This window comes from Lepus europaeus, chromosome 9, assembly GCF_033115175.1.
Source record: "Lepus europaeus isolate LE1 chromosome 9, mLepTim1.pri, whole genome shotgun sequence".
Taxonomy (NCBI): domain Eukaryota; kingdom Metazoa; phylum Chordata; class Mammalia; order Lagomorpha; family Leporidae; genus Lepus; species Lepus europaeus.
Genome location: NC_084835.1, coordinates 23,168,843 through 23,195,123, shown reverse-complemented (window position 1 = coordinate 23,195,123; position 26,281 = coordinate 23,168,843). Strand labels below are relative to the sequence as shown.

At 63.5% G+C, this 26,281-nt stretch overlaps 1 protein-coding gene across 1 annotated transcript; it reads left to right on the top strand.

The window, feature by feature from the left end:
* The first annotated feature begins 1,589 nt into the window (after positions 1-1,589).
* Positions 1,590-26,216, top strand: CELSR3 (cadherin EGF LAG seven-pass G-type receptor 3). Its single transcript, XM_062200815.1, has 35 exons — positions 1,590-5,328; positions 6,789-7,439; positions 7,760-7,979; positions 8,167-8,282; positions 8,616-8,704; positions 8,798-8,955; positions 9,419-9,582; positions 9,838-9,963; positions 10,054-10,223; positions 10,606-10,791; positions 11,362-11,478; positions 11,842-12,013; positions 12,181-12,322; positions 12,427-12,547; positions 12,866-13,049; positions 13,347-13,448; positions 14,681-14,775; positions 14,958-15,167; positions 15,426-15,621; positions 15,844-15,999; positions 16,300-16,462; positions 17,336-17,503; positions 17,721-17,847; positions 17,940-18,146; positions 18,333-18,507; positions 18,691-18,803; positions 19,218-19,297; positions 19,726-19,849; positions 20,196-20,312; positions 20,402-20,550; positions 20,740-20,849; positions 21,174-21,332; positions 21,857-22,060; positions 22,689-23,574; positions 24,578-26,216. Exons 1-35 carry the CDS (start codon positions 1,590-1,592, stop codon positions 24,603-24,605), a joined length of 9,924 nt encoding a protein of 3,307 aa, XP_062056799.1. The 3' UTR covers positions 24,606-26,216.
* The last annotated feature ends 65 nt before the right edge of the window (positions 26,217-26,281 follow it).

Here is a 26,281-nt window from a genome sequence, read left to right as displayed (position 1 = left end):
GGAAGCCGGGCCGGCACAGGGTACCCCCGCGGAGATGTGACCCGCGGGAGGTCCTCGGGTCCCGGGGACGCTCCCCCAACCCAGCCAGCTCTCGGCGGCCACGTGGGGCGCCCGGGAGGCGGGCCCCGCGAGAGCCCCGCCTCCCGGAAGCGGCGAAGTCCAGGGCCAGAAAACGCTCCACCTCATTGGTTGGTGATGATGTCATAGGCACCGCTCTGGGCGGGCCAGACCCGCGGCCCCGAGTCCTTGGCCTGTCGGAGGCGGCGGGGTCCGCTGCGTCAGGAGAGCCGCACCCAGGGGACTATTCCGGGGTCCCGGCCCCGACCCCCTCCTCGGAGCCGAGATGCCCGCCTTCTCCGTGTCGGGCGCCGCAGCCTGTCGTCGACGCCGCCTTAGGGTAGAACGTCCCGGGCGCCTGTGCCGGCGACCCCGGAACCCTGCGCCCCCTCCCCCACACAGTGTGTCCTCGGGGGGGGGGGCGGGGCCTGCCATTGTGCCAATAGGAACAATGACTTTCTGATTGGAAAGCCGGGCTTCCCCCCAGCCCGCCGAGCGTCGGTGACGTCGCTGCGCCGCACCCACCCTTGGCGGGCTGCGCGGTGCGGGGAGCGCCCGATCGAACCCCGCGGGCAGGCGGGAGCTGAGCTGCGCAGCCCCTTCTAGGGACTGAGGGTTGCGGGCTCGGCTGGCGCGGGGCGGGGACCCGGGGAAGCCAAGGCCGCTGCCGCGACACAGCCTGCTCTGCTCGTGGCCTGCCGGAGCACTCGGGAGCCCTGGCCGAGAGAGCGGGCGTGGCCGTCGGTGCCGGGACCCTGGGGTGGGGGGCGGCGAGTCACCTCCGTTCTCTGCTCTACAGGGGCGCTCCAGACAGGTGCCCACACGTTCACACTCGCTGCTGAAGTAGCCAAAGCTATTGTTAGGGCTGCTGGCTCCCCAGGCTCCGTCCGGCCATCGTCCCTGCGCCCCAACACTGCACGTGGTACCCCCCACCCAGAGCCGCGAGGGCGCTCTTCTTCGCGCGTCCTGGCACCAAAACCTCAAATCCGGGACAGGGTTAAGGCCAGAACTCAGGAAGGGGAATAAGAGATGTGCAAACAGAAGAAAGGCTGGGAGAGGGCGCTGGGAGGCGGATGAGGGCGGCGGCCGAGAGCGAGGAGGGCGGATCCACCAGCTTGAAGCCCCGCGTTCAGCCCCGCACGGCGAGCGGCTCTGACGTCCTTAACAAAGATGGCGGCCAAGGCTTCGGGCGCCAGAGTTGCCATGCGCGGCGGGTCGTACCACCGGGTCCGGGACGTCGGGGCGGGGGTGGAGTGAACCATCGGGCGGCCGGGAGCCATGTTGGAGCGGCGGGAGGCGGCAGCAGCGTCGGGGATGCTGTGGTGGGGGCGGCAAAAGCCGGGGCCGCTCGCCAAAGGCGCCCTGGCCGCGGAATAGATGGTGCCCAGGGGGCGGCGGCGCGGAGCGACAGGCCGAGGGGCGGGGGGCCGGGGCGGCGGCAGGGGCCCAGGAGGGGGCCTGAGCGGCGGGGCGGGCCTAAGGCCCGGACCGGGGCGGGGGGCGGTGGAGGCCGTGTGGGGAGGTGGAGGGTGATGGCGAGGCGGCCGCCGTGGCAGGGTCTCGAGAGACCATCGACCCCGGTACTCCTGCTCCTTCTCCTCCTCTCTTTGTTCCCCCTCAGCCGGGAGGATCTGGGGGGCGGCGGGGACCAGGGCTGGGACCCGGGGGTAGATCTGCCCAGGGCGCGGATCGGCGGCGGAGCCTTAGCTCTTTGTCCCAAGCCGCCCGGGGTCCGGGAGGATGAGGGGCCTGGCTTGGGAGTCGGGGAGCCTGTTTCCGTGGCACTCCGAGGCGGAAAGCAAAGCGCCCAGAGCGGTCAAGGGTCCCCTGGGCAGCCAAACGCAGAGTTGGCCGCTGAGCACGGGGTCCAAGCATTAGGCAGCCGCGTGAGAGACACGGGACAGGAGCCAAGGTCTCTGTTATGCTGGCGCCCAGAAGTCTCCTCTTGCCGGCGGACAGGACCTCTGCGAAGAGGTAGCCTGTCGCCAGAGGCTCTGTCCTTAGGGGTCCCGGGCCCGGGGAACAGCCTGTCCCTCCCTTCGGACTTCTTGGTTCAGCCCGGTGGTCCCAAGTCAGCGTCCTCCCAGGCGAACTCTGGACGAAGTGCGCGGAAGAGAGTGGGAACCGTGCGCTGCTGTGGGGAACTGTGGGTGACAGGGCGCAGGGGTCAGGGGGAGAGAGCCGCGCCGTCCCGAACGGAGAGGACAGACCCTCGGCGGGAGTGTCCCCCCTGGGCTGCGGAATCTGGCCCGGGGCTGGATTCAGCACCGCGCACGGCTAGGACAGCTCCTCTGGCGGGTTCAGCACCCCGAGAGCTTCGGACAGCTCCCGAGGCGGTGCCCCGGCGCATGCGCTCCCGCGGTCTCTCCCGCCGCCGCTTCCTCCCGCAGCGCCCCGGGCCGCGCCCCCCGGGGGACCCTGCGGCTCCTGAGGCCTGGAGAACACCCCCACCAAGCCGGGCACGTCCCCGTCGCGCCGCAAACCGCCACCCGCAGTTTCCGCAGTACAACTACCAGACACTGGTGCCCGAGAATGAGGCGGCGGGCACCGCGGTGCTGCGAGTGGTGGCGCAGGACCCGGACGCCGGCGAGGCGGGGCGCCTGGTCTACTCCTTGGCGGCGCTCATGAACAGCCGCTCGCTGGAGCTGTTCAGCATCGACCCGCAGACCGGCCTGATCCGCACGGCTGCCGCTCTGGACCGCGAGAGCATGGAGCGCCACTACCTGCGCGTGACGGCTCAAGACCACGGCTCTCCGCGCCTTTCGGCCACCACCATGGTGGCTGTGACAGTAGCAGACCGCAACGACCACGCGCCGGTGTTTGAGCAGGCGCAATACCGGGAGACGCTGCGCGAGAACGTGGAGGAGGGCTACCCCATCCTGCAGTTGCGTGCCACGGATGGCGACGCGCCCCCCAACGCCAACCTGCGCTACCGCTTCGTGGGGCCGCCCGCGGCGCGCAGTGCGGCCGCCGCCGCCTTCGAGATTGATCCGCGCTCCGGCCTCATCAGCACCAGCGGCAGGGTGGACCGTGAGCACATGGAAAGCTACGAACTAGTGGTGGAGGCCAGCGACCAGGGTCAGGAGCCTGGGCCGCGCTCGGCCACGGTGCGCGTACACATCACTGTGCTAGACGAGAACGACAACGCGCCCCAATTCAGTGAGAAGCGCTATGTGGCCCAGGTGCGAGAGGATGTGCGCCCCCACACGGTGGTGCTTCGTGTCACCGCCACAGACCGGGACAAGGACGCCAACGGATTGGTTCACTACAACATCATCAGCGGCAATAGCAGGGGCCACTTTGCCATCGACAGCCTCACGGGTGAGATCCAGGTGGTGGCGCCTCTGGACTTCGAGGCAGAGAGGGAGTATGCCTTGCGCATCAGAGCACAGGATGCAGGCCGGCCGCCTCTGTCCAACAACACCGGCTTGGCCAGCATCCAGGTGGTGGATATCAATGACCATGCTCCCATCTTCGTCAGCACGCCCTTCCAGGTCTCTGTCCTGGAAAACGCACCCTTGGGCCACTCCGTCATCCATATTCAGGCAGTGGATGCAGACCATGGGGAGAACGCCAGATTGGAGTACTCCCTAACTGGTGTGGCACCTGATACGCCTTTTGTGATAAACAGCGCCACTGGCTGGGTCTCTGTGAGTGGCCCCCTGGACCGCGAGTCTGTGGAGCACTACTTCTTCGGCGTGGAGGCCCGAGACCACGGCTCACCTCCGCTGTCCGCCTCGGCTAGCGTCACAGTGACCGTGCTAGATGTTAATGACAATCGGCCTGAGTTCACCATGAAGGAATACCACCTGCGGCTGAATGAGGATGCAGCCGTGGGCACCAGTGTGGTCAGTGTGACTGCTGTAGACCGCGATGCCAACAGTGCCATCAGCTACCAGATCACCGGGGGCAACACTCGTAATCGCTTTGCCATCAGCACCCAGGGGGGTGTGGGTCTGGTGACACTGGCTCTGCCACTGGACTACAAGCAGGAACGCTACTTCAAGCTGGTGCTAACGGCATCTGACCGTGCCCTCCATGATCACTGCTATGTGCACATCAACATCACAGACGCCAACACTCACCGGCCCGTCTTTCAAAGTGCCCACTACTCAGTGAGCATGAATGAGGATCGGCCAGTGGGTAGCACGGTAGTGGTCATCAGTGCCTCTGACGATGACGTGGGTGAGAATGCTCGTATCACGTATTTCCTGGAGGACAACCTACCCCAGTTCCGCATCAATGCTGACTCAGGGGCCATCACGCTACAGGCCCCACTGGACTATGAGGACCAAGTGACCTACACGCTGGCCATCACAGCTCGAGACAATGGCATCCCACAGAAGGCAGACACCACTTACGTAGAGGTGATGGTCAATGATGTCAATGACAATGCCCCACAGTTCGTGGCCTCCCACTATACAGGCTTGGTCTCCGAGGATGCTCCACCTTTCACCAGTGTCCTGCAGATCTCAGCCACAGACCGGGATGCTCACGCCAACGGTCGAGTCCAGTACACTTTCCAGAATGGGGAAGATGGGGATGGAGATTTTACCATCGAGCCCACTTCTGGCATTGTCCGCACGGTGAGGCGGCTGGACCGGGAGGCAGTGCCAGTGTATGAGTTGACTGCCTATGCAGTGGACCGGGGTGTGCCCCCACTGCGGACTCCAGTCAGCATCCAAGTGACTGTGCAGGATGTGAATGACAATGCCCCTGTCTTCCCAGCTGAGGAATTTGAGGTGCGGGTGAAGGAGAACAGCATTGTGGGCTCGGTGGTGGCCCAGATCACTGCCGTGGACCCTGACGAGGGCCCCAATGCCCACATCATGTACCAGATCGTGGACGGGAACATTCCTGAGCTGTTCCAGATGGACATCTTCTCTGGAGAGCTGACGGCTCTCATTGACCTGGACTATGAGGCTCGCCAGGAATATGTGATCGTGGTGCAGGCCACGTCAGCCCCCCTGGTCAGCCGGGCCACTGTGCATGTCCGCCTGGTTGATCAGAACGATAACAGCCCCGTGCTCAACAACTTCCAGATCCTCTTCAACAACTATGTATCCAACCGCTCAGACACCTTCCCCTCGGGTGTCATCGGGCGCATCCCAGCTTATGACCCCGATGTCTCCGATCACCTCTTCTACTCGTTTGAGCGTGGAAATGAGCTGCAGCTGCTGGTGGTCAACCAGACCAGCGGGGAGCTGCGACTCAGTCGAAAGCTAGACAACAACCGCCCACTGGTGGCCTCCATGTTGGTGACTGTCACAGGTGAGGGGCAGGGGGCAGGCAAGTGACCCGGTGGCTTCAGCATGTCAGGGCTTCAGGGCTTCCCCAGGGCACCTTGAACCAAAAAGGAATTTTCAAGCTTCCAAGAAACCCTTAAGTGTTGGGTTCTGTGGCCCTCCCCCCCGCAAAAAAAAAAAAAAAACAAAAAAAAACTCACAGACCTCACAGGGATTCTGCTTAGGTTCTTGGGCAGTCTCTACAGAAGCCCCAAAATTCTAAACTATCTAGCAGACCTCATAAAGACTGTAAAAAACCAGCTACTGCCCTAGGACTAGCTCCCTTCCCTCCGGAGGCCCTGCGGAGATGCTCCAGCGGTCCCAGGCAAGGCCACAATGCATCAGTCTGTTTCATGCCCAAATTCAGATGAAGGGATGCTTTAGGTCCAGTCAGATATTCACCCTATCTGTGCAGGGAAAGGAGACCAATAGTTTCGTGGTCAGAAACAGTGGTGTACAGGGACAGTTTCAGGCACAGTAGGCTTTGGTTTCTCTTCAAGACCCTGCTCTTTGGGAAAATGTCCAGGGGCCCACCTGCCCCTTCCTTGCGCTCACTGCCCCAGGCTTTCCCTAACAGAGGGTGCAGGCGGGGGAGGCTCTCAAGGCCCTGCCTGGGGGCTGAGGGGGGGGCAGGTTTTACTAGTGCTCCTCAACTCCACAGCAGGGGCTCCTGGCATTGCTAGAGAAGACCTTCTCCTCTCCCTCAATACACTCAGGAACCAGTCCTTAGAAGCCACTCAGTGTGTGCCAGGCAGGGGGCAAGGCGAACAAAGCAGATGAGTCCCTCATCTTCCTCTCTGGGGTGGCCACCGAAGCCACAGGACCTAGCTCTGGAGTGGCAGGCAAGATTACTGGTGTGTGTCCGAGGCCCGCCTGGAGCTTGCTGGCCCAGGGTTCGGGGGGATGGTGCCATCGAGTCCCATGGGAGAGCAGTCGGCTGAGTAGAGATGGGGGAGGGTGATCCCTGACCTGGAACCCTCCCTGGTTTTTTTGGAGGGGGTGTTTTGCTGGTTCTGCTGTGTGGGAGGGGCCAGTTGGGAATGAGTGGCCAGTGAGCCGGGCTCCTGTTGGTGTCCTGAGTGGGGGTGTCCTGCTGACATTACAGCTTCAGGAAGTGTGGGCTCCTAAGCACTTAGGGACTTTCCTGCGTGCTGCTAGCAGGAGGATGACTGAGCTGGGGGCTCTGTGGGGGGTTGGTTGTTCCTTTGCCCAGAGCCCTCCTTGTGCTGGGAGCGAGGTGGGAGGAAGCAGCCACTGTTGACACCCGGATGCTGGGAGAGCTGGTGATCACCAGCACCAGACCCCCTTGTGTCCCGGTGGGGTCAGTCTGTTGACTCAGAGGTGCTGGCGGACCGGGGTGTCACTGGCCCCAGCCCTCTTGTGTCCCAGAGGGAGCCAGCAGCTGACCCCAGGCTGACCACTGACCCTGCCTGCCCCCGCCTGCAGACGGCCTGCACAGCGTGACGGCTCAGTGCGTGCTGCGCGTGATCATCATCACGGAGGAGCTGCTGGCCAACAGCCTGACCGTGCGCCTGGAGAACATGTGGCAGGAGCGCTTCCTGTCGCCGCTGCTGGGCCACTTCCTCGAGGGCGTGGCCGCGGTGCTCGCCACGCCCGCCGAGGACGTCTTCATCTTCAACATTCAGAACGACACGGACGTGGGGGGCACCGTGCTCAACGTGAGCTTCTCGGCGCTGGCGCCGCGTGGGGCCGGGGCGGGCGCCGCGGGGCCCTGGTTCAGCTCCGAGGAGCTGCAGGAGCAGCTGTACGTGCGCCGCGCGGCGCTGGCTGCACGCTCACTGCTCGACGTGCTGCCCTTCGACGACAACGTGTGCCTGCGTGAGCCCTGCGAGAACTACATGAAATGCGTGTCCGTGCTCCGCTTCGACTCGTCCGCGCCCTTTCTCGCCTCAGCCTCCACGCTCTTCCGACCCATCCAGCCCATTGCCGGCCTGCGCTGCCGCTGCCCGCCCGGCTTCACCGGAGACTTCTGCGAGACCGAGCTCGACCTCTGCTACTCGAACCCGTGTCGGAACGGCGGCGCCTGCGCGCGGCGCGAGGGCGGCTACACCTGCGTCTGCCGCCCGCGCTTCACGGGTGAGCCGGGCGTGGGGCCGGGTGAACCGCTGGCCAAGCGTGGGAGCGGGGCCGCGGTCGAGTTTCAGGCCAGTGGGGCTGCGGTGGGCACGGTCAGACCGGAAGCGCTGGAGCCTGGCCCAGGGAGAGCCCGACGCCGCGAAAGGAGAGAGGCTCTGCAGGCGGGAGAACCGAGCTGCAGCCGGGGGCGGGGCCAGCCGGGGGCGGGGCCACAGGCCGCGCCCAGCCCGAGGCCGGGGCCCCGCAGGCCGGCGCGCGGTCCTGAGCGGAGCCTGCGCCCGCCGCAGCGCAGTGACCGCGACTTTGCCCCCCAGGAGAAGACTGTGAGCTGGACACGGAGGCCGGACGCTGCGTGCCAGGCGTCTGCCGCAACGGGGGCACCTGCACCGACGCGCCCCACGGCGGCTTCCGCTGCCAGTGCCCGGTGGGCGGCGCCTTCGAGGGCCCCCGCTGCGAGGTGGCGGCCCGCTCCTTCCCTCCCAGCTCGTTCGTCATGTTCCGCGGCCTGCGGCAACGCTTCCATCTCACGCTGTCCCTCTCGTAGGTGCCCGCCCCGCAGCCCTTGCCTACCTGACCCTAACTCCTGACTGCGCCGCCCCGACGCCCCACAGGACGCCGGCCCGGCTCTCTGGCCCCAGCCCGGGCGGGCGTCCCGCCTACCTGCCCACTGCGGTGGTGGGTGGGAGGTGGTGGCTGGCTCCTGATGCCCCTCGCCCACCCTGCCCAGGTTCGCGACGGTACAGCCGAGCGGGCTCCTCTTCTACAACGGGCGGCTGAACGAGAAGCACGACTTCCTGGCCCTGGAGCTGGTGGCTGGCCAAGTGCGGCTCACGTACTCCACCGGTGGGTGCCCCCGCGTGTGAGCCTGGGACGGCTCGGGGATACGTTCCGAGTCCCCTCAGGTCTGCCTCACCGTGCCCCTGGCCATGGCTGATGGCAGACAAGCGAGGACCCTGCTCCGTGCCATTCCCTGCGGGAAGGCCACTTTCTCCAGGAAGTGTGTGTTTCTCCTATGCTTGCAAAGGCACTGTGGTCCAGCCCGTGTGGTCGCCAGTGGGGGGACTCACCAGATCCATTCAACGTGCTGGGGGTGAGGTGGGGGAGTAGTTGTGCCTCAGTGACCAGGGTGGGGGAGGGGCTGCTCCAGACGTTCCTGCACGAACCCCCCCCTTGCAGGCGAGTCCAACACCGTGGTCAGCCCCACAGTTCCAGGCGGCCTGAGTGATGGGCAATGGCATACAGTGCACCTGAGATACTACAACAAGGTGGGTACCACCCCAGGAGGGAGCTGGGAGTGAAGGCTGTGCTCCTTGGGGATTAACCCACAGCAGTGTTAACTGCTGTGCCTGGGTCCTTAGCCCCGGACGGACGCCCTGGGGAGTGCTCAGGGGCCATCCAAGGACAAGGTGGCCGTGCTGAGCGTGGATGACTGTGATGTGGCCGTGGCTCTGCAGTTTGGTGCTGAGATTGGCAACTACTCGTGCGCGGCTGCTGGTGTGCAAACAAGCTCCAAGAAGTGAGGCCCCTCCCCCCGCTTCCTGTGCCCGCTGCCTACCAAAGCCCGCCCAGCCCACCACGTTCCCAGCCTTTCTCCACTCTACTGCGTCCCCCTCCACTCACAGACCCTGAAAGCCTAGTCACTCTAGCCCGCATCCTGTAGCCAGCCCAGACCCCCTGTCCTCCAAAGCCCAACCCAGTCTCAAGTTTCATACCCAGCCCCCAGACTCCACTTCTCCATCCCCTACCTCAGCCACCCACAAGCCTTGAGGCCCTCAAGCCTCGCTCCCCACCTTTCCCAGGCCATCAGCCCTACGTGTGCTTTCTCTGTACCCCTATGACTGAAGGAAGGCCCTCATGTCTTCCCTGGCCTGGCTTTGTCCTCACTCCCTCAGTCACCCTACTGTCTGAGTCCTGTGGTCCCCAGGAACAACCCTCTGCCGATACCTGTCCCACCAATGACACGGACCCCTGACCCCCAGGTCCCTGGACCTGACGGGCCCTCTGCTCCTGGGGGGTGTCCCCAACCTCCCCGAGAACTTCCCCGTGTCCCACAAGGACTTCATCGGTTGTATGCGGGACCTGCACATCGATGGCCGCCGAGTGGACATGGCGGCCTTCGTCGCAAACAATGGCACCACGGCAGGTAGACTTGTGATTCCTACTGCCCTGCCCGTGGCCCTGAGCCGCCACGGAGAGGGTGTGGAGGGCTGCATGGGGTGGCTCCGGGTCCCATCTCACCTCAGTCTGTTTTGATGGCAAGCGCCACGTTGTAGCCCAGCCTCCTGTGTTCCTTGTGACAACACGGGGCTGACATCTGGACCTCCACATCCCGCCCAGCCTCCAGCCTCGCCAGTCCCCCATGTCGTCTTCTTACTCTCCATGTGCCTTCCCTTCCCAGGCTGCCAGGCCAAGCTACACTTCTGTGACTCTAGCCCCTGCAAGAACAGTGGCTCCTGCTCAGAGCGCTGGGGCGGCTTCAGATGTGACTGCCCTGTGGGCTTTGGTGGCAAAGACTGTCGGCTCAGTGAGTGGGCTGCCTGGGGCGGGAGGGACCTGCAGGGTGAGGTCTGTTCCCAGAGTGGGGCCTGTGAACCTGTTCCTCTTATCCCCTCAGCCATGGCCCATCCCCACCATTTCCATGGCAACGGCTCACTGAGCTGGGACTTTGGAGGTGACACGGTTGTGTCTGTGCCATGGTACCTGGGGCTGGCGTTTCGGACACGAGCGACACAGGGGGTCCTGATGTACATGCAGGCCGGGCAGCACAGCACACTCCTCTGCCAGGTGGGTCCACCCTTCTGATCCCTCCCTGTACCCTCAGCTCTCAGCCTCTGATGCCCCCTGCGATATTCATGTGGGTTCAGGCTTGGTTATACCGCCTAGATGTCCCGACCACACCTGACCCTGCTGTGCACTCTGACCCTTGACCCCCTTCCCCACAGTGATATCCTGTGCAAGTGCTGGTCACTAGCATTGCTCTCTCCTGTGCTAGCCGTATCAGTCCATGACCCCTGGTCCTGTCCTCTGCTCCCGTATCGTCAGCGTAGTGCCCATGGCACAGTGTCCCCGTGCGTGTAAGCCTTGACTCTGCTGTTCTGATCTCATTTTCCAGCCCCGGCCCCACTTGGGGCTCTAAACCCAGGGCTGTGTGCATCTCTACCCACAGCTGGAGCGGGGGTTGCTGTCTGTGACTGTAGCCAGGGGCTCGGGCCGTGCTGCCCACCTCCTCCTGGACCAGGTGACTGTCAGTGACGGCCGGTGGCACGATCTGCGCCTGGAGTTGCAGGAGGAGCCAGGTGGCCAGCGGGGCCGTCGTGTTCTCATGGTCTCATTGGACTTTAGCCTCTTCCAGGTCTGACCTCTGGCCCTGGGGTAGTCTGTTCTCCCTCCTTCCAACCAGACCCACCTTATCTGACCAGACCTCTAGTCCAGCCCTCGCAACTCCCCCCACTGCACGTAGTCTGCTGCTGTCCCCAGCCCCTTCTGTATGTCCTTGCCCTGAGCCCACCCTCCCAGCCAGGTTGGTCCACTCCCAGGCCCTCCTTGTGTCAGGGAGACCACCCAGTTTTCTGCCTGGTCTCAGGGTATGTCTGTAGCCAGTATTTTTTCTGACTCCTGGAAGCTCCTCCTGTTTGCGCTGATTCTTAGCCACCCCAAGTCAAAATCCTGGAATTTGCAGGTCTCTGCTGGGTCTCAGAGGGAAGAGCCTATCAGAGCTCCGCTCTCAGAGGAAGCCCTCCTCTCATGTTTGACCCATGCCCCACAAGTTCTCCGTACTTCAGAGCGGCTCCTCCCCAGCCCGTGCCCCTGGCACAGAGGCCAGAGCATGGCCATGCAGGGCCGGAAGGCCAGGAGCAGCTCTGGGGTGCGGCAGGGGTCCACCCAGCCCCTCCCCCCAGTGCTGACAGTGTCCCTCCTCCAGGACACCTTGGCAGTGGGGAGTGAGCTCCAAGGCCTGAAGGTAAAGCAACTCCACGTGGGAGGCCTGCCCCCCAGCAGTAAGGAGGCGGTTCCTCAGGGTCTGGTCGGCTGTATCCAGGTGGGGGTCGGCATGGGGCTGTGACTTGGGGGCACTAGGGCTAGTGGTCAAAGTTGAGGGCACCCTTGGACCCTGAAAAGCATCCACATGGGGTTGGGCATGGTGTGTGCTGGGGGCGGATGGCCCAGAGCGGTCGGAGACAGAGCAGCTCTTTCCGTGGTGTTGGAGGGGAGAGTCCAGTTTAGATCCTCTGCGGTCACTAGGGATCTGTGTCAGACAATGCAGTTAGCAGCCCCGTGGCGGGGGGACTAGATTGAGACTGTTTTGGGATCTGGGTTTTATTGGAGCCTGGGGGACTGCATGTCAGGGTGGCCTGGTTCCCTGCCTTGGCACGGACCTCACCCTTGTTGGCCGTATCCACAGGGAGTATGGCTCGGCTCCACACCTTCAGGGTCCCCGGCCCTGCCACCCCCAAGCCACCGCGTGAATGTGGAGCCCGGCTGTGTCGTGACCAACTCCTGTGCATCTGCGCCCTGTCCACCCCATGCTGACTGCAGAGACCTCTGGCAGACCTTCTCCTGCACCTGCCGGCCAGGTGGGCCCTGAGAAAGTGGAGGAAGGTGGTCTGGGCAGGGACCGGGGGTCTGTGGTGAAGCCGGGGGGCCTGGAAGACCTTGAGGAGGTAGGCAATGCAAAGGACAGGTGCCCACTTCCTTCTCCGCTCTGTGACCCACGTCCTGAGCTTCCTGACCCCATCTGCAGGTTACTATGGCCCAGGCTGTGTGGATGCCTGCCTTTTGAACCCCTGTCAGAACCAGGGGTCGTGCCGGCGCCTCCCGGGAGCCCCCCATGGCTATACCTGTGACTGTGCGAGTGGATATTTTGGGCACCACTGTGAGCACAGGTGAGAGACTGCGGGCTGAGATGATGGGGGGACCTGGCCGGGACAGAGAGGGTCACTGAGGTATCACAGAGCCATCTCACTTGACTGTTTGTCCTCACACCCAGGATGGACCAGCAGTGCCCACGGGGCTGGTGGGGGAGCCCGACCTGTGGCCCCTGCAACTGTGATGTCCACAAGGGTTTTGACCCCAACTGCAATAAGACGAATGGGCAGTGTCATTGCAAGGTGTGCCTCGCCCCTGACACTTGACCTTCCAGCCCTTCCTTGGACACGATCTGCAATTCTTGTCCAGCTTGCTGACCTGCACCCCATGACGTGGGCCCTAGCTTCTTCCCCGGGTCCTGTCACCTCTTTGCCTGCCAACTCTCATCCTTGATCCCAGCCCCTCCCTTGCCGTCAGAGGCCCTGTCTTCCCTCCGGCCTGTGAGCACTGCTCTCTTCACCCCTTTCCCTTGATCCCATGCATGCCCAGGCCTTGACCTGAGACCCTTACCTCTTAAGCCCCGACCTCTGACTCCAGGCCCCTGACCCATCCTCAAACAGGAGTTCCACTACCGACCACGGGGCAGTGACTCATGCCTCCCATGTGACTGCTACCCTGTGGGCTCCACCTCGCGTTCATGTGCACCCCACAGTGGGCAGTGCCCCTGTCGCCCAGGAGCCCTTGGCCGCCAGTGCAACAGCTGCGACAGTCCCTTTGCGGAGGTGACAGCCAGCGGCTGCCGGGGTAAGCAGACTATGCTCGGCTCCAGGCGCCGAGGGCTGGTCCCAGCGTGCTGCCCCCAAGGTACCCGTGGCCTGCTTGGCTCCTTAGGTAGGGGCTCTGGGGAACTTCTGAGAGGACCACTTACACCCAGGGAACCCCACGTTTGCTCCAAGACACCGAATCTGAGACCAGCTCCTCAGAAGCCAGCAGAGGACTGGGACAGTGGACAGCAGGGTGGGGGTGAAGGAGCCACACTAAGTGTGGCTGTCCCTTGGGCCGGGCCCTGGCCACCTGGCTCAGCACCTGCTTTCTCCCCAGTGCTCTACAACGCCTGCCCCAAGTCCCTGAGATCTGGTGTGTGGTGGCCCCAGACCAAGTTTGGCGCCTTGGCCACGGTGCCGTGTCCCCGGGGGGCCCTGGGTGAGTGTTTGTGGAGGAAGGGCATGCCTGAGGGTGGGGGTGGGCTTGTTCTCTGACTGCTGGAGCCAGCTGTTCCTGAGTTGGGTGGTCTTATACCTGCGCAGAGGCGGGAGTGGGGCAGGAGTCCATGTGGGCCCCTCGTTACCCCCTTGGGCCTCTGGGTTCCTCACTGAGCCTCCATCTGTTTCTCTTGGCTTCTGGGCAGGATTGCGGGGTGCAGGTAAGGGGTACGTGTTTGCTCAGGTGTGCTGCCCCTCCCACCGCCAGAGCTTTTACAGACCCCTCCCTGCTGCTTGATCTCTAAAAGCTACTCCCACCTGCTTAAGGCCCCCGGCTGCCCCTTCCTGCTGTCTGAGGTCTGGAGGCCCCCTCTGGCCTCCTCAGAGACCCCTCCCCATTGCCTGAGGACCCTGTAGAGCCCCCCAGCTTCCTAAGACCCTGGCAGAGCCCTCCTTGTCCCGGAGGTACCTGCAGGCCCCTTCCTGCTGCCTGAGGTTGTGAAAGACCCCTCCCCTGTGACTGAGGACCCTACAGCTCCTCCCTGCTGCTTGAGGCCCCGGCAGTGGCTGGACAGATCGTGTGTGCATGCTCACGTGCCCTCCTCCTATGCCTGTGCACGTGTCTGTGAGTCTGTCTTGGGGAAGGGTTGTGTGCTGAAGTCACAAGCTCTCCCTTAAGGTACAGGTCAATTTTCCAACCTCCATCCCCGACCTCCAGATAAGGGAGAGCAGAGTCTCCAAGGGCAGCTGGAACTGGGAGAGAGCCCTACCCCCACTTCCCTTTGCTCACGGAAGACTCCTGGGAGACCTTGTCTGTGGTGGCGTGTCTGTGTGTGCACGAGAGAGCTTCGTGTGTGTGTATGTGTGCTTGTCCTGGTTCCTGGATCTGTGTGCGTGCCACTGTGGGCATTCCATGTATGTGACTGTGGGCGTGTCTGTGAGCCTGTCCTGACTTACATGCGTGAGCATTGAGTGTGTGTGTGTGTGTGTGTGTGTGACTGCAGCCCTACCCTTGTGTTGTCTTTGTGGTTGGTGGTGATAACCGTCCACAGACCCATCAGAAATTCCCTGGCCAGCAGCTGGTCTTGGGCTGTTGCATCCAGTGGTAAAGCCCTCGTGGCCTACTCTGATGGGCTCTGCCTCGAGGATTCCCCCTGGGGTAGAGGGCGCTGGGGCCGCTCCTCAGCAAAGCCGCCACAGCCTGGGGCCTGACCAGGGGTTGCCCACCCGCAGGTGCTGCCGTGCGGCTGTGTGATGAGGACCGGGGCTGGCTGGAGCCCGACCTCTTCAACTGCACCTCCCCTGCCTTTCGAGAGCTCAGTCTGCTGGTGAGACTGCCCAGCCCTTGCCCCACACCCAGCCCTCCACAGCACCCCCAGGGCTGGGAGGCGCCTCATCTCGTGCTCTGGAGCTTTCCCTCTTTGCCCTTTTAACTGGTCACACCCTTCTCCCTGGGAGGGAAAGGCCTCAGGGACCATAAGAGTGCCTGCTCCCACCCTTGTCCCGGCAGCTGGATGGCCTGGAGCTGAACAAGACAGCCCTGGACACCATGGAGGCCAAGAAGCTGGCTCAGCGACTGCGGGAGGTGACTGGCCACGCTGGCCACTATTTCAGCCAAGATGTCCGGGTCACTGCCCGCCTGCTGGCCTACCTGCTGGCCTTCGAGAGCCATCAGCAAGGTTTTGGACTGACAGCCACCCAGGATGCCCACTTCAATGAGGTAGAACTGTGTCCTCTATTCCCAGTCCCCTGGCCCAGGGCCCCCAGCTCTGTGCCCCCTGGCTCCTGGCTTAGGCCCCTCCTGACCTCTGGGGAAGTGAAGGGTCCCAGCCTCTCCCTCTTTCTTTGTCCTCTTCAGCCCCAGCCCCCTTGCCTCTTGGGGCCCCTGTGAGCACGTGGTCAGGCCCCTCCTTCCTGCCCCGTTCCCTCATACCTCTCCACCGCCTGGCTGAGCCCCACTCCACCTCCATCCTCCCAGAATCTGCTGTGGGCCGGCTCTGCACTGCTTGCTCCGGAGACGGGAGACTTGTGGGCAGCGCTGGGGCAGCGGGCCCCCGGGGGCTCCCCAGGCAGCGCTGGACTGGTGCGCCATCTGGAGGAGTATGCGGCCACGCTCGCAAGGAATATGGAGCTCACGTACCTGAATCCCGTGGGGCTGGTGACACCCAATATCAGTGCGTGGTGGGTGGGGCAGGGCAGGGGGCCATGAGAGGGCAGGGACCTGGCGGTCTGAGGAGCGGGGCTGTGCCACCACCCTCATCTGCAGGCACAGGCCCAGCACTGGTAGCAAGGATGATGTGGACCATGGGACTTGGGCACAGGATGGGATCAGAGGGCATGGGAGCCCCAGCACAGGAAGGCGACCTTGATGGGCCCCACCCCTTTCCTGTGGGCAGTGCTCAGCATTGACCGGATGGAGCACCCCGGGCCGACCCGAGGGGCCCGCCGCTACCCCCGCTACCACAGTAACCTTTTCCGAGGCCAGGATGCCTGGGATCCTCACACCCACGTGCTGCTGCCTTCCCAGCCCCCGCGGCCGTCCCCATCTGAAGGTGAGCCCTTGGGTGCCCCCATGGCTGGGTCTTGTCTCCTTGTTCCCCAGTCAGACACCGAGTCCCCTTCGCCCAGCCCATTTGCACTTGCCAACCCTCCACTACACACCTCGCCACACCCTCAGCCTGCCATGCCTGTTCCTCACCGCAGACCACCCCTCCCAGGCCTTGACTGTTCCCTCCCCGGGCTCCAGCCCCCCGGCCCCCCGTTCTGGATCTGCAGGGAAGAGATCACCGTGCATGGCGCTGGGCTGGTCGGCGGTCACTGACGGTGGCTCCTTCCCTCCCCTCCCCCTGCAGTTCTGCCCACACGCAGCAGCGCAGAAAACTCAAGTGTGGGCCCCCCGCCAGCACCCCCGGAGCCCGAGCCCGAGCCTGGGATGTCCATCGTCATCCTCCTCGTTTACCGCACCTTGGGCGGGCTGCTCCCTGCCCAGTTCCAGGCCGAGCGGCGGGGCGCCAGGTACCGTGGGTGGGGTTACTTCCAGGCCCTCACCCCTGGGTTTCTGTGAGCTTCCATCCAACCCAGCTTCTCCTTTTGTGGGCAGATGAGGAGGTTCAGAGATTCTTCTTAAAAAAAAAAAAAGAAAAGAAAAGAAAGACTTATTTATTTATTTGAAAAAGAGTTACAGAGAGGGAGAAAGAGATCTTCCATCCACTGGTTCACAATGGTTGCAATGGCTGGGGTTGCATCAGGCTGAAGCCGGAAGTCCTGAGCTCCATGTAGGTCTCCCATGTGAGTGCCAGGGTCCCAGTACTTGGGCTGTTTTCCGCTGCTTTCCTAGGTGCATTAGCGGGAGCTGGATCGGAAGCAAAGCAGCCGGGACTCCAACCAGCAGTGCTCATCTGAGATACTGGCATCACAGGCAGCAGCTTGGCCTGCCGCGCCGCAGCGCGGGCCTTAGATAGAGATACTTCTGTGCACAGCTCCAGGGAGCCGTGTCCGTGCTGTGTTCCAAGTGGGACGTTCAATGGAGCTGTGCAGAATAGCAAAGCTTAGGCTGACAGACACAGAGCCGCAGGTGGGGGCAGTCCCATCTGAGAAGGGTCTGTGAGCCAGGTCCTGACAGAGCAACTGGCCCACAGAGGCAGGCAGACAGGCTGTTGATGGGGAGCAGGTGTGGGGGGAGGGAGGGCAGTTTGGGGCCAGCAGGGCCCGACTGTCTCAGCCCCCAGTCTGGGGAGTGAGTGTGAAATGGCGCAGTGGAGGCTGGGGGGCGGGTTCTCAGACTAGCATCCACTCTAGGACACTGGGGACCCTGGGCCCGCCGTGGTGAGAGGCGTGAAGACAGGGAGAGTTTGGCAGGCACCAAGCTCGGACGGGCTGTCTCCTCAGGCTTCCCCAGAACCCTGTGATGAACTCCCCGGTGGTCAGCGTGGCCGTGTTCCACGGGCGCAGCTTCCTTAGTGGGCTCTTGGAGTCCCCCATCAGCCTTGAGTTCCGCCTGCTACAGACGGCAAATCGGAGCAAAGCGATCTGCGTGCAGTGGGACCCACCTGGCCCGTGAGGATCCCACTCTGGAAACCCCTGGTCCCTCTGGTAGCCCCTGGGAGGTCACTTGTCATTCCCAGCCTTCTCCCTGGGTCCTCACTAGTGGCACTGTGCAGCGAGGCCCATAAGGAATGCCCATTCTCAATGCCTCCCACAATCTCACCACCCCCACCCCCTCCTTGGGGCGCCCCCAGAGGGGATGGTGGCTCTGACTGTCCCATGGCTGCAGGGCGGACCAGCATGGTATGTGGACGGCACGGGACTGCGAGCTGGTGCACAGGAACGGGTCCCACGCACGGTGTCGCTGTAGCCGGACAGGCACCTTCGGGATCCTCATGGATGCCTCCCCTCGTGAGGTGGGGCTGTGCTGTGTCCTGGGGAAGAGTGGGGAGGTCAGAGGGGCAGGAGGTTCTGCCCAGCACCTCAGTGACCGTCTCTGTCCCCCCAGCGGCTGGAGGGGGACCTGGAGCTGCTGGCTGTGTTCACCCACGTGGTCGTGGCACTGTCCGTAGCTGCGCTGGTGCTGACTGCGGCCATCCTGCTGAGCCTGCGCAGCCTCAAGTCCAACGTGCGCGGAATCCACGCCAACGTGGCGGCTGCCCTGGGGGTGGCAGAGCTCCTCTTCCTGCTGGGGATCCACAGGACCCACAACCAGGTGCAGGGTCAGGGCTAGGGGACCTGTGTCCTCATGACCCCACTGGCCCTGGGGCCAAAGCTTGGGGTCGGAGGTCAGGGATGCAGAGGTGGGGACCAGGGTTTGGAGGTGTTGTGGCTCAGGGTCAGAGGTGGGGAACAGATGCTGGGCGAGGCGGAGGTCCTGACCCCGCCCCCCTGCCTGCAGCTGCTGTGCACCGCGGTCGCCATCCTCCTGCACTACTTCTTCCTCAGCACCTTTGCCTGGCTCCTCGTGCAGGGGCTGCACCTCTACCGTATGCAGGTCGAGCCGCGCAACGTGGACCACGGGGCTATGCGCTTCTACCACGCCCTGGGCTGGGGTGTCCCCGCTGTGCTGCTGGGTGAGAGCCCTGTCCACTCAGAGCTGTCACCCCGACCCTGTCCCTAGTCCTGATCGTGAGCCCCAGCCTCATCCTCCCCTCCTCCTGGGGGGAGGGGGAAGCAGCTCTGCCCTCACCCCTCTCCTCCCCACCCATGGGAGGGTCTCTAGAACCCCCTTCCAGCCTACCGCTTCTCTTCCCAAGGCCTTGCTGTAGGCCTGGACCCCGAGGGCTACGGGAACCCTGACTTCTGTTGGATCTCCATCCACGACCCCCTCATCTGGAGCTTTGCCGGCCCTGTTGTCCTTGTCATCATGGTGAGTGCTCTGCGCTGGGGTGGGGTCCTGCAGGGTGCGGTGCGGGGCACGCTCCAGCTTCCTGGACTCCCTGCCTCTCTGTTGTCTGGGTGGGGAGTGGCCACTCCCCTCTCAGCTGTCCAGGAGATGGGGGCAGGGGCTCAGAGGCTTGGCTGCCCCTCCCCGCCTGTGTGCTGTCTCTCCGGCTCCCTCTGCATCTCAGTCTCGCTCTGCTCCCCCACCTCTGAGCTTGCGATTCGAGGCTCCCCTGCCTGTGTTTCTGATTCCTGCCTCTGGGAGCGTGTGTGTGCATGTAAGAACTTCTCTCTGGCCCTGCCTCTGCCGTGAGTCTTGGCCTCTGGCCCGGCTCCCTCTGTCTCTCACTCCCTCTGTCTCTCTCTCTGTCTCTCTGCCCTGCTCCGCCCGGCCCCACAGATGAACGGGACCATGTTTCTCCTCGCTGCCCGCACATCCTGCTCCACAGGGCAGAGGGAGGCCAAGAAGACCTCTGTGCTGTGAGTCGGGGGCTCTCAGGAGCACGGGCTCCTCCTGGGAGGGGTCTGGGGCCCCCAGCACATCCCCGAATTCCAGAGGGAGGGAGGAGCTGCCCCTGCCCTGGCGCCCTGGCTGTCTGCTGCTCTCCTTGCCTCCTGGGCCTCCCAGGGTCTCCTCACGGCTTGGGTGGTTCCCTTTGTCCCTGCCCTGTGCACCTGGTCCCGGCCCGCGTGTTCTCTCTCATGTGGATGTCGTTTTTCCTCGTCCCCTCGTGGCTCGCTCCTCCAGGGGTGCTGTCCTTGCTCCTTGTGTGACTCCCGCCTCCCCTAGTTTCCCCCCGGGGCCTCCATGTTCCTGTGAGTTCCTTTCATTCCATAGTCCCAGTGTGGCCCCTGCGTGTCGTCCCGTGTCCCCCGCATGAGCGTGACCTCGCGTGTCCTCGCAGCAGGCCCCTCCGCAGCTCCTTCCTGCTGCTCCTGCTGGTCAGCACGTCCTGGCTCTTCGGCCTCCTGGCAGTCAACCACAGCGTCTTGGCCTTCCACTACCTCCACGCCGCACTCTCTGGGCTCCAGGTAGCTCCGGCACCCCTCCCCCCCGCAGCCCTGCGTCTCACTCTTCCTGGATGACTGTGCCGTCCCCGGACACTGGCCCCGGCCGCTGACCCAGGCCTAGAGCTACCTCTCAAGTAGACACGGGTCCTGCCCTGACCGCTCTGCCCTGGCTGTCTCTCCCTGACGCCTCTCCGGGCCCCCCTCCCCGGGCTCCTCGCTATTCGCACTGACCTGCAGTGACAGCTCCCTGCTAACCGGCAGGGACTTTGAACTCTTGGTGACTCTCTGGCCTTCGCCGACTCTTCTGACCCTCTCGGTCCTTTGCTGACCCCTTACCGAGCCCACACCGACCCTTGCTAACCCACAGGGCCTGGCGGTGCTGCTTCTCTTCTGTGTGCTGAACGCAGACGCACGGGCCGCCTGGACACCAGCCTGCCTGGGCAGGAAGGCGGCGCCCGAGGAAGCAAGGCCAGCACCCGGGACGGTGAGGGAGTTGAGACGGGCACCGGGCGGCTGGGGTCGGAGGCCCCGGCAGGGCTGGCTCACGGCCCCGTGCCCGCCTCCGTCCCGCAGGGCCCTGGGGCCTACAACAACACGGCCCTGTTCGAGGAGAGTGGCCTCATCCGCATCACGCTGGGGGCTTCCACCGTCTCCTCTGTGAGCAGTGCCCGCTCCGGCCGGGCCCAGGACCAGGACAGCCAGCGGGGCCGCGGCTGCCTCGGGTAAGTGGAGGAGGTGCCTCGGGACGGACACGCCAGCCTTCCTGGGGCTGGCATCACTAGGTGCCCCTCCTGCCACATACCAGGGGCACCCCCTAGCCATTCCGCACGCAGCTGGGAGCCCAGGGTCCCACCAGCCTCAGGCAGCCCTTCTTCACATCCTTCTCTGATGGGGGGCTCCTGCGTCTCCAGGGACAACGTCCTGGTTCGACATGGCTCGGCTGCTGACCACACTGACCACAGCCTCCAGGCTCACGCTGGCCCCACGGACCTGGACGTGGCCATGTTCCATCGAGATGCTGGTGCAGTTGGGGGCCTGGGAAGGGAGGAGGGAGGCAGGGGCGGAGGCTCTCTCCCCTATCCCCCTTTCTTCTGCCCTAAACTGGAGCAGTGGCTCACTGGGGTGGGCGAGCTCCCCCCAGCTCGCTACCACAGGAGGCTCCTATACTCCAGGCCTGGTTCTCCCAAGCCATCCCGGGGAAGTCTCTGCCCCCCTCCTACTTCCCACTCTGAGCTCCACCCAGGTCCCTGCCCTTGCTGCACCCACCCTCTAGACTCCTTACGGCAGAGCCCCTCACCTCCCCCACTGCTGCTATACCTTCCTGCCCCGCCTTTCCCAACTGCAGGCGCAGACTCCGACTCCGACAGTGACCTGTCCCTGGAGGAGGAGAGGAGCCTGTCCATCCCATCGTCAGAAAGCGAGGACAATGGCCGGACACGAGGGCGTTTCCAGCGTCCGCTACGCCGGGCAGCCCAGAGTGAGAGGCTCCTCACCCACCCTAAAGGTGATGGAAGCCCTCTGACCCCGTGCATGACCAGGGACCCTCCCCCACTTTCCATTAGATGCAGGGACCCTGCCATCACCTGAGCATGCCTGGGCGGGCCCATTGGGAACCTCTGGGGTCATCACTGGTACCGCATGCACCTGCCCCGTCCTGCGTCCTGGCAGTGCTTGGGGGACCATGAACAGCCTGGGTGGCACAGGTGACGAAGTGGCCTGTTATCCCTGCAGCCCCTCATCTCCCCGGCAAGCTGAGGTTCAGCCTGGGCTCCCTGGCCCCTTAGCCCTCAGGTTCCTCCACCTCCAGTGTCTTTCTAGCTCCAGTTAAGGGGGGCAGCTCGTCAGCTACCCCGTTCCTGGATCCCTCCACTGGCCTCACAGGAGACTGCTGCCTGTGCTCAGTGAGCACAACCAGGGTGTCAAGGGTCACTCAGGTCAAGGTCATGAGTCTGGGTCACAGGGGCATGAGTCAGTGGGGTCAACACAGCAGGACCATCAGATCCTGTAACACCTGCCCTGGCTCCGCAGACGTGGACGGCAATGACCTCCTGTCTTACTGGCCAGCTCTGGGGGAGTGCGAGGCGGCTCCCTGTGCCCTGCAGACTTGGGGCTCTGAAAGACGCCTTGGGCTGGACAGCAGCAAGGATGCCACCAACAACAACAACCAGCTAGACCTGGCCCTGACCAGTGGGGACGAAACCTCCGTGGGCCGGGCGCAGCGCCAGAGGAAGGGTATGATCCCGATCCTTGGCCTGCGTTGCAGGAACCCTGGGTGCTGCCCGTGCCCTGATCCAGGCGCTCACGGCTTCCTCATCTCAAACCCCAGGGGCCCCTCCCATCTGGGGAACGTCTGCTCCTCTGGCCTGCTTCACAGTTCCCAGGGTTGCCTGCGTTCTAACTCGGGGAGCTCCTGCCCCACAGGGACACAGGACCCCAGGGGCTGCTCCTCCTCCAGCCGCAGTCGGGACCCAGACCCCGAGCCCCTGCTGTGCTCTGGAAGCTTTCTGTCCCTGCTCTCGTGCCTTCCAGAGACCCCCAGAGCTTCTCCCTGTCCCAACCCGAGGTTTCGGCCCCTCCCTTGCATCTCAGGGGACTCCCGCCTGCCCATTTGGCCCAGGCCTGTGTTGCCGGAACCTGGCAGCTGCCCCTCTTCCGACCTGGGGGAGCTTTGCCTGTCCCGCACCATGGGGACTGCCCCGCCGGATCCCCTCATCTCTGCTTCTCCACTCCCACCGCTGTGCTGCTGCCTCCCGCCCTCCCTAGGGGTTTCTGTTCCCAGCCCCGTGTCACAGGGACCACAGGGGCCGCCACACCTCTCCATCCAGGGAAGTCTTGTGCCTATTTTTTGTCCCTTCTGTAGGCATTCTGAAGAACAGGCTGCAGTACCCACTGGTGCCACAGACCCGAGGTGCCACTGAGCTGTCCTGGTGCCGCGCAGCCACCTTGGGCCACCGTGCTGTGCCAGCCGCCTCTTACGGCCGCATCTATGCTGGTGGGGGCACGGGCAGCCTCTCGCAGCCAGCCAGCCGCTACTCTTCCCGAGAACAGCTGGACCTGCTCCTCCGGCGGCAGCTGAGCCGTGAGCGACTGGAGGAGGCCCCTGCCCCTGTCCTGTGCCCCCTGAACCGGCCAGGTTCCCAGGAACACCTGGATGCTGCACCAGGCCGCCTGGAGCCCAGGGATCGGGGCAGCACCCTGCCGCGGAGGCAGACGCCCCGGGACTACCCTGGCACCGTGGCTGGGCGCTTCGGCTCCCGGGATGCGCTGAACTTAGGGGCACCCCGTGAGTGGCTGAGCACGCTGCCTCCACCCCGCCGCCCACGGGACCTGGACCCACAGCACCCGCCTGTGTCCCCATCTCCCCAGAGGCAACTCTCAAGGGACCCCCTCTTGCCATCCCGGCCCTTGGACTCTGTGTCTAGGAGCTCGAACTCTCGCGAGCGGCTGGACGAGGTGCCTAGCCGGCACCCTTCCCGAGAAGCCCTCGGGCCACCCCTGCAGCTGCTCAGAGCTAGGGAGGACCCAGCCAGTGGCCCCAGCCACGGCCCCTCCACAGAGCAGCTGGACATTCTCTCCTCCATCCTCGCCTCTTTCAACTCCTCCGCCCTCTCCTCCATGCAGTCCTCCAGCACGCCTTCAGGCCCTCACACCACTGCCACACCTTCTGCCACAGCCTCTGCACTTGGGCCCTCCACGCCGCGCTCTGCCACGTCCCACAGCATCTCAGAGCTGTCGCCGGACTCAGAGTAAGCACAGTCCAGCCACTCTGCTCTCACCTCGTATACCTTGGCCCGTGTTCCACCAGAGTGGGTGGGATGGGGTGGGGTTGGCAGGTGGGGGCTACCCCTGGTTCTGCTCTCACAGTTGGGGGGCTATAGGCTGGGGACAGCAGTCTGGTAGGGCATGGGGGTGTGACCAGCAAGAACTCCCCACCTGGTCTTCCTAAGGGATAGGGAGGTCTCACCTCGGGCTGTATGGAGTGCCAGGATGTGCCAGCAGACCAGCAAATCATTCATTCATTCACGGATTCCTTCAGCCAGAGTTAAGCTCCTCCTGCCTGTGGGCACGGTGGAGGGGGCTCCCCGGAGCTGAGCTGGGACCTGGTGCCTCTCAGGCGCCTGTGGGGCAGCTGTGGGACAGGGTGTGCGGGCCTATCCGGCAGTAGCTGTGTGCACAGGGTCCGAGAGGGATGGGCTCAGGACTTGCCAGGTCTTGTGAGCCAAAAGAGGGGCTGAGTCGCTATGAGAAGATACAGTCGCTTCATGCTTTGCAGGGTTGCAGGATGAGAGATGGCTGTGGGGGGAAGAGGGCCCCGGGGGTGGGGCCAGGGCCCAAGAGAACTGAGCAGGACCCAGTGGTGAGAGAGGAGGGGTGGGGTGACAGGAGTGACCTAGGACCTGGTCCCACTACCGTCCACTACCGTTCAGGCTCTGGACTCACGCAGGTCTGAGTTTGTGATCTGTCCCTACCTCAGTAGCTGTGTGACCCTGAGCAGGTCCTGCGCCTCTCTGAGACTCAGCTTCTTCATCCATGAAGGGGTCTGCAGTTACAAACTCTGAGGTGTGAGATTTGTGAGACAGTATCTGCCAAGGGTGTAACACGGCAGGTCTTAGTGAAGCGCTTACAGAAAAGGCCCAGGCGCCCAAGGAGCCTTGCATCTGGCTGCAGGACTGAGAACCCTGGAGGGGATACTTGGGGGAGGTGAGGTCCACTGAGCGATGCCTGTGATTTCCATTTCTGACTCTGCAGAGTTCCCAGAAGCGAGGGTCACTCCTGAGGGGCCCGCGGAGTGAAGGAGGAAGATCAGAGGGCGATGGAAGATTTGGGCTAAAGAAGAGGCTCCAGGGGTCGGGGCCAACCCCAAGGCAGCCTCTGTCCCAGCTCCCAGCCCTGTGGAGGCAGTGCTGAGGCTGTGTGCATCTGTGAGCATGCCCGTGGCAGGTGCAGGAGGGAAATGAAGGGAGGACTTTTATACGTTTTTGTACCTTTGTAACCAGAGAGAGATGCTTATGTTATTTTTCAGCTCTTCTGACTCCAGGGGTCTGAGCTGGGCTGGGAGGGGGAGGGGACAGGATGAGATGCAGAGTTGGGCCCCATGTGGGTCCCTGGGAAGCCCTGTGCTGTCTCCTCACATCTTACAGCAGTGGGGTCCGACAGGTGGCACAGAGGCCCTCCTCCCACCCCACCACGCCCCAGGTGGATCTGGATATTGTCGGGGCCCAAAGTGCAGAATTGATCTTTGCCGTTTCTCCAGTGCCCCCACTCCAAGGCCAAACTTCCGGGCTGGGGGCTGGTCTTGAAAACAGGGGTCCTCTGGCCTCCTCAGGGGCACCCGCTCCTGCCACCCCTCTTGGTGGATGTATGTGTTTAATACATGGAGTCCTTGCCACTTGCTGCCTTATGACCTAGGACGGATGCTGTGGCGCTGGTGGAGCAGCTGATGTCGTGTTTACAAAGCAAGGCTTCCCTGTCGCCCAGGGGAGGGCTCAGGCCTCTGCTCAGACATTCCTGCCCAGTCATTGGGCAGCCCCCACCCCTGCGCTGCTCCCCGACGCTGCCCCCCAGGGGTGGGTGGGAGGGTGAGCAAAGGGAGCAGAAGCAAGGGCATTCCAGACCCAGAATGTAGGTGCCACTGCCTCCCGTGTTTACAGGATCCTCCCCGGCCCTGGGCGCCGGGGCTGCCTGCCAGACGTTCCACGGCTGCTTTACTCCCTTCAAAAGGGAAAACCGACTGTTCGACTCTGTCTGCAAAACTCCCACTCTTGTTGCTTTGTCTGATGTCCACAACTGGGAACTTTAACGTTTCGTTACTTTGTTTACAGGTTGAGATTTACAACATTTTTTTTTTTTTACTTTGTTTACAACTTGAAACTTGGAACTTTTACACTTTGTTTACAGTTGAGGATGTCCCCCCCCCCTTTGTTTACAAGTGAAAGGTAGGGAAAGCAGAAGAGGGACTGGGAGGACCCACCTGTGAAGACCCTGGACCTGGCCATCTTGAGGGGGTTTCTAAGCTCAGCTCTCCCAGGCTAAAGCTCCACCCTCGTCTAGTAGCAAACCCAGAAGGCCTGAGAGCAAGCATCCTCTTACCATGGAAACCGTGGCTGTGGGGCTAGGGGTTTGGTGCAGACACCTGCTCCCCTCCCCTGACCCCATGCAGTCTCCAAGGAGATTAAGAATTCTGCTTCACTGACTGGTGCCAAATCCCACCAGCCAGGACCCCACCTTCGTTCCCCACAAGGACGCCAGCCCTCAAAGCGCAGAGTGGCATCCTCGCTTGTCCTAGGTTCTGTAGATGCCCCTCTCGGGGGGTCTCCCCACTCTGGCCCAGCGTCCCCTCTCCCAGCTGTGTAAATTGTTCCGTGAAGCCGCGCTCTGTTTTGGGAATAAAATTCTATAGAAAACAGTTGCTGGCCCTTTCTGTTGGAGGGGGGGCGGTGGCCGCTGGGAGCC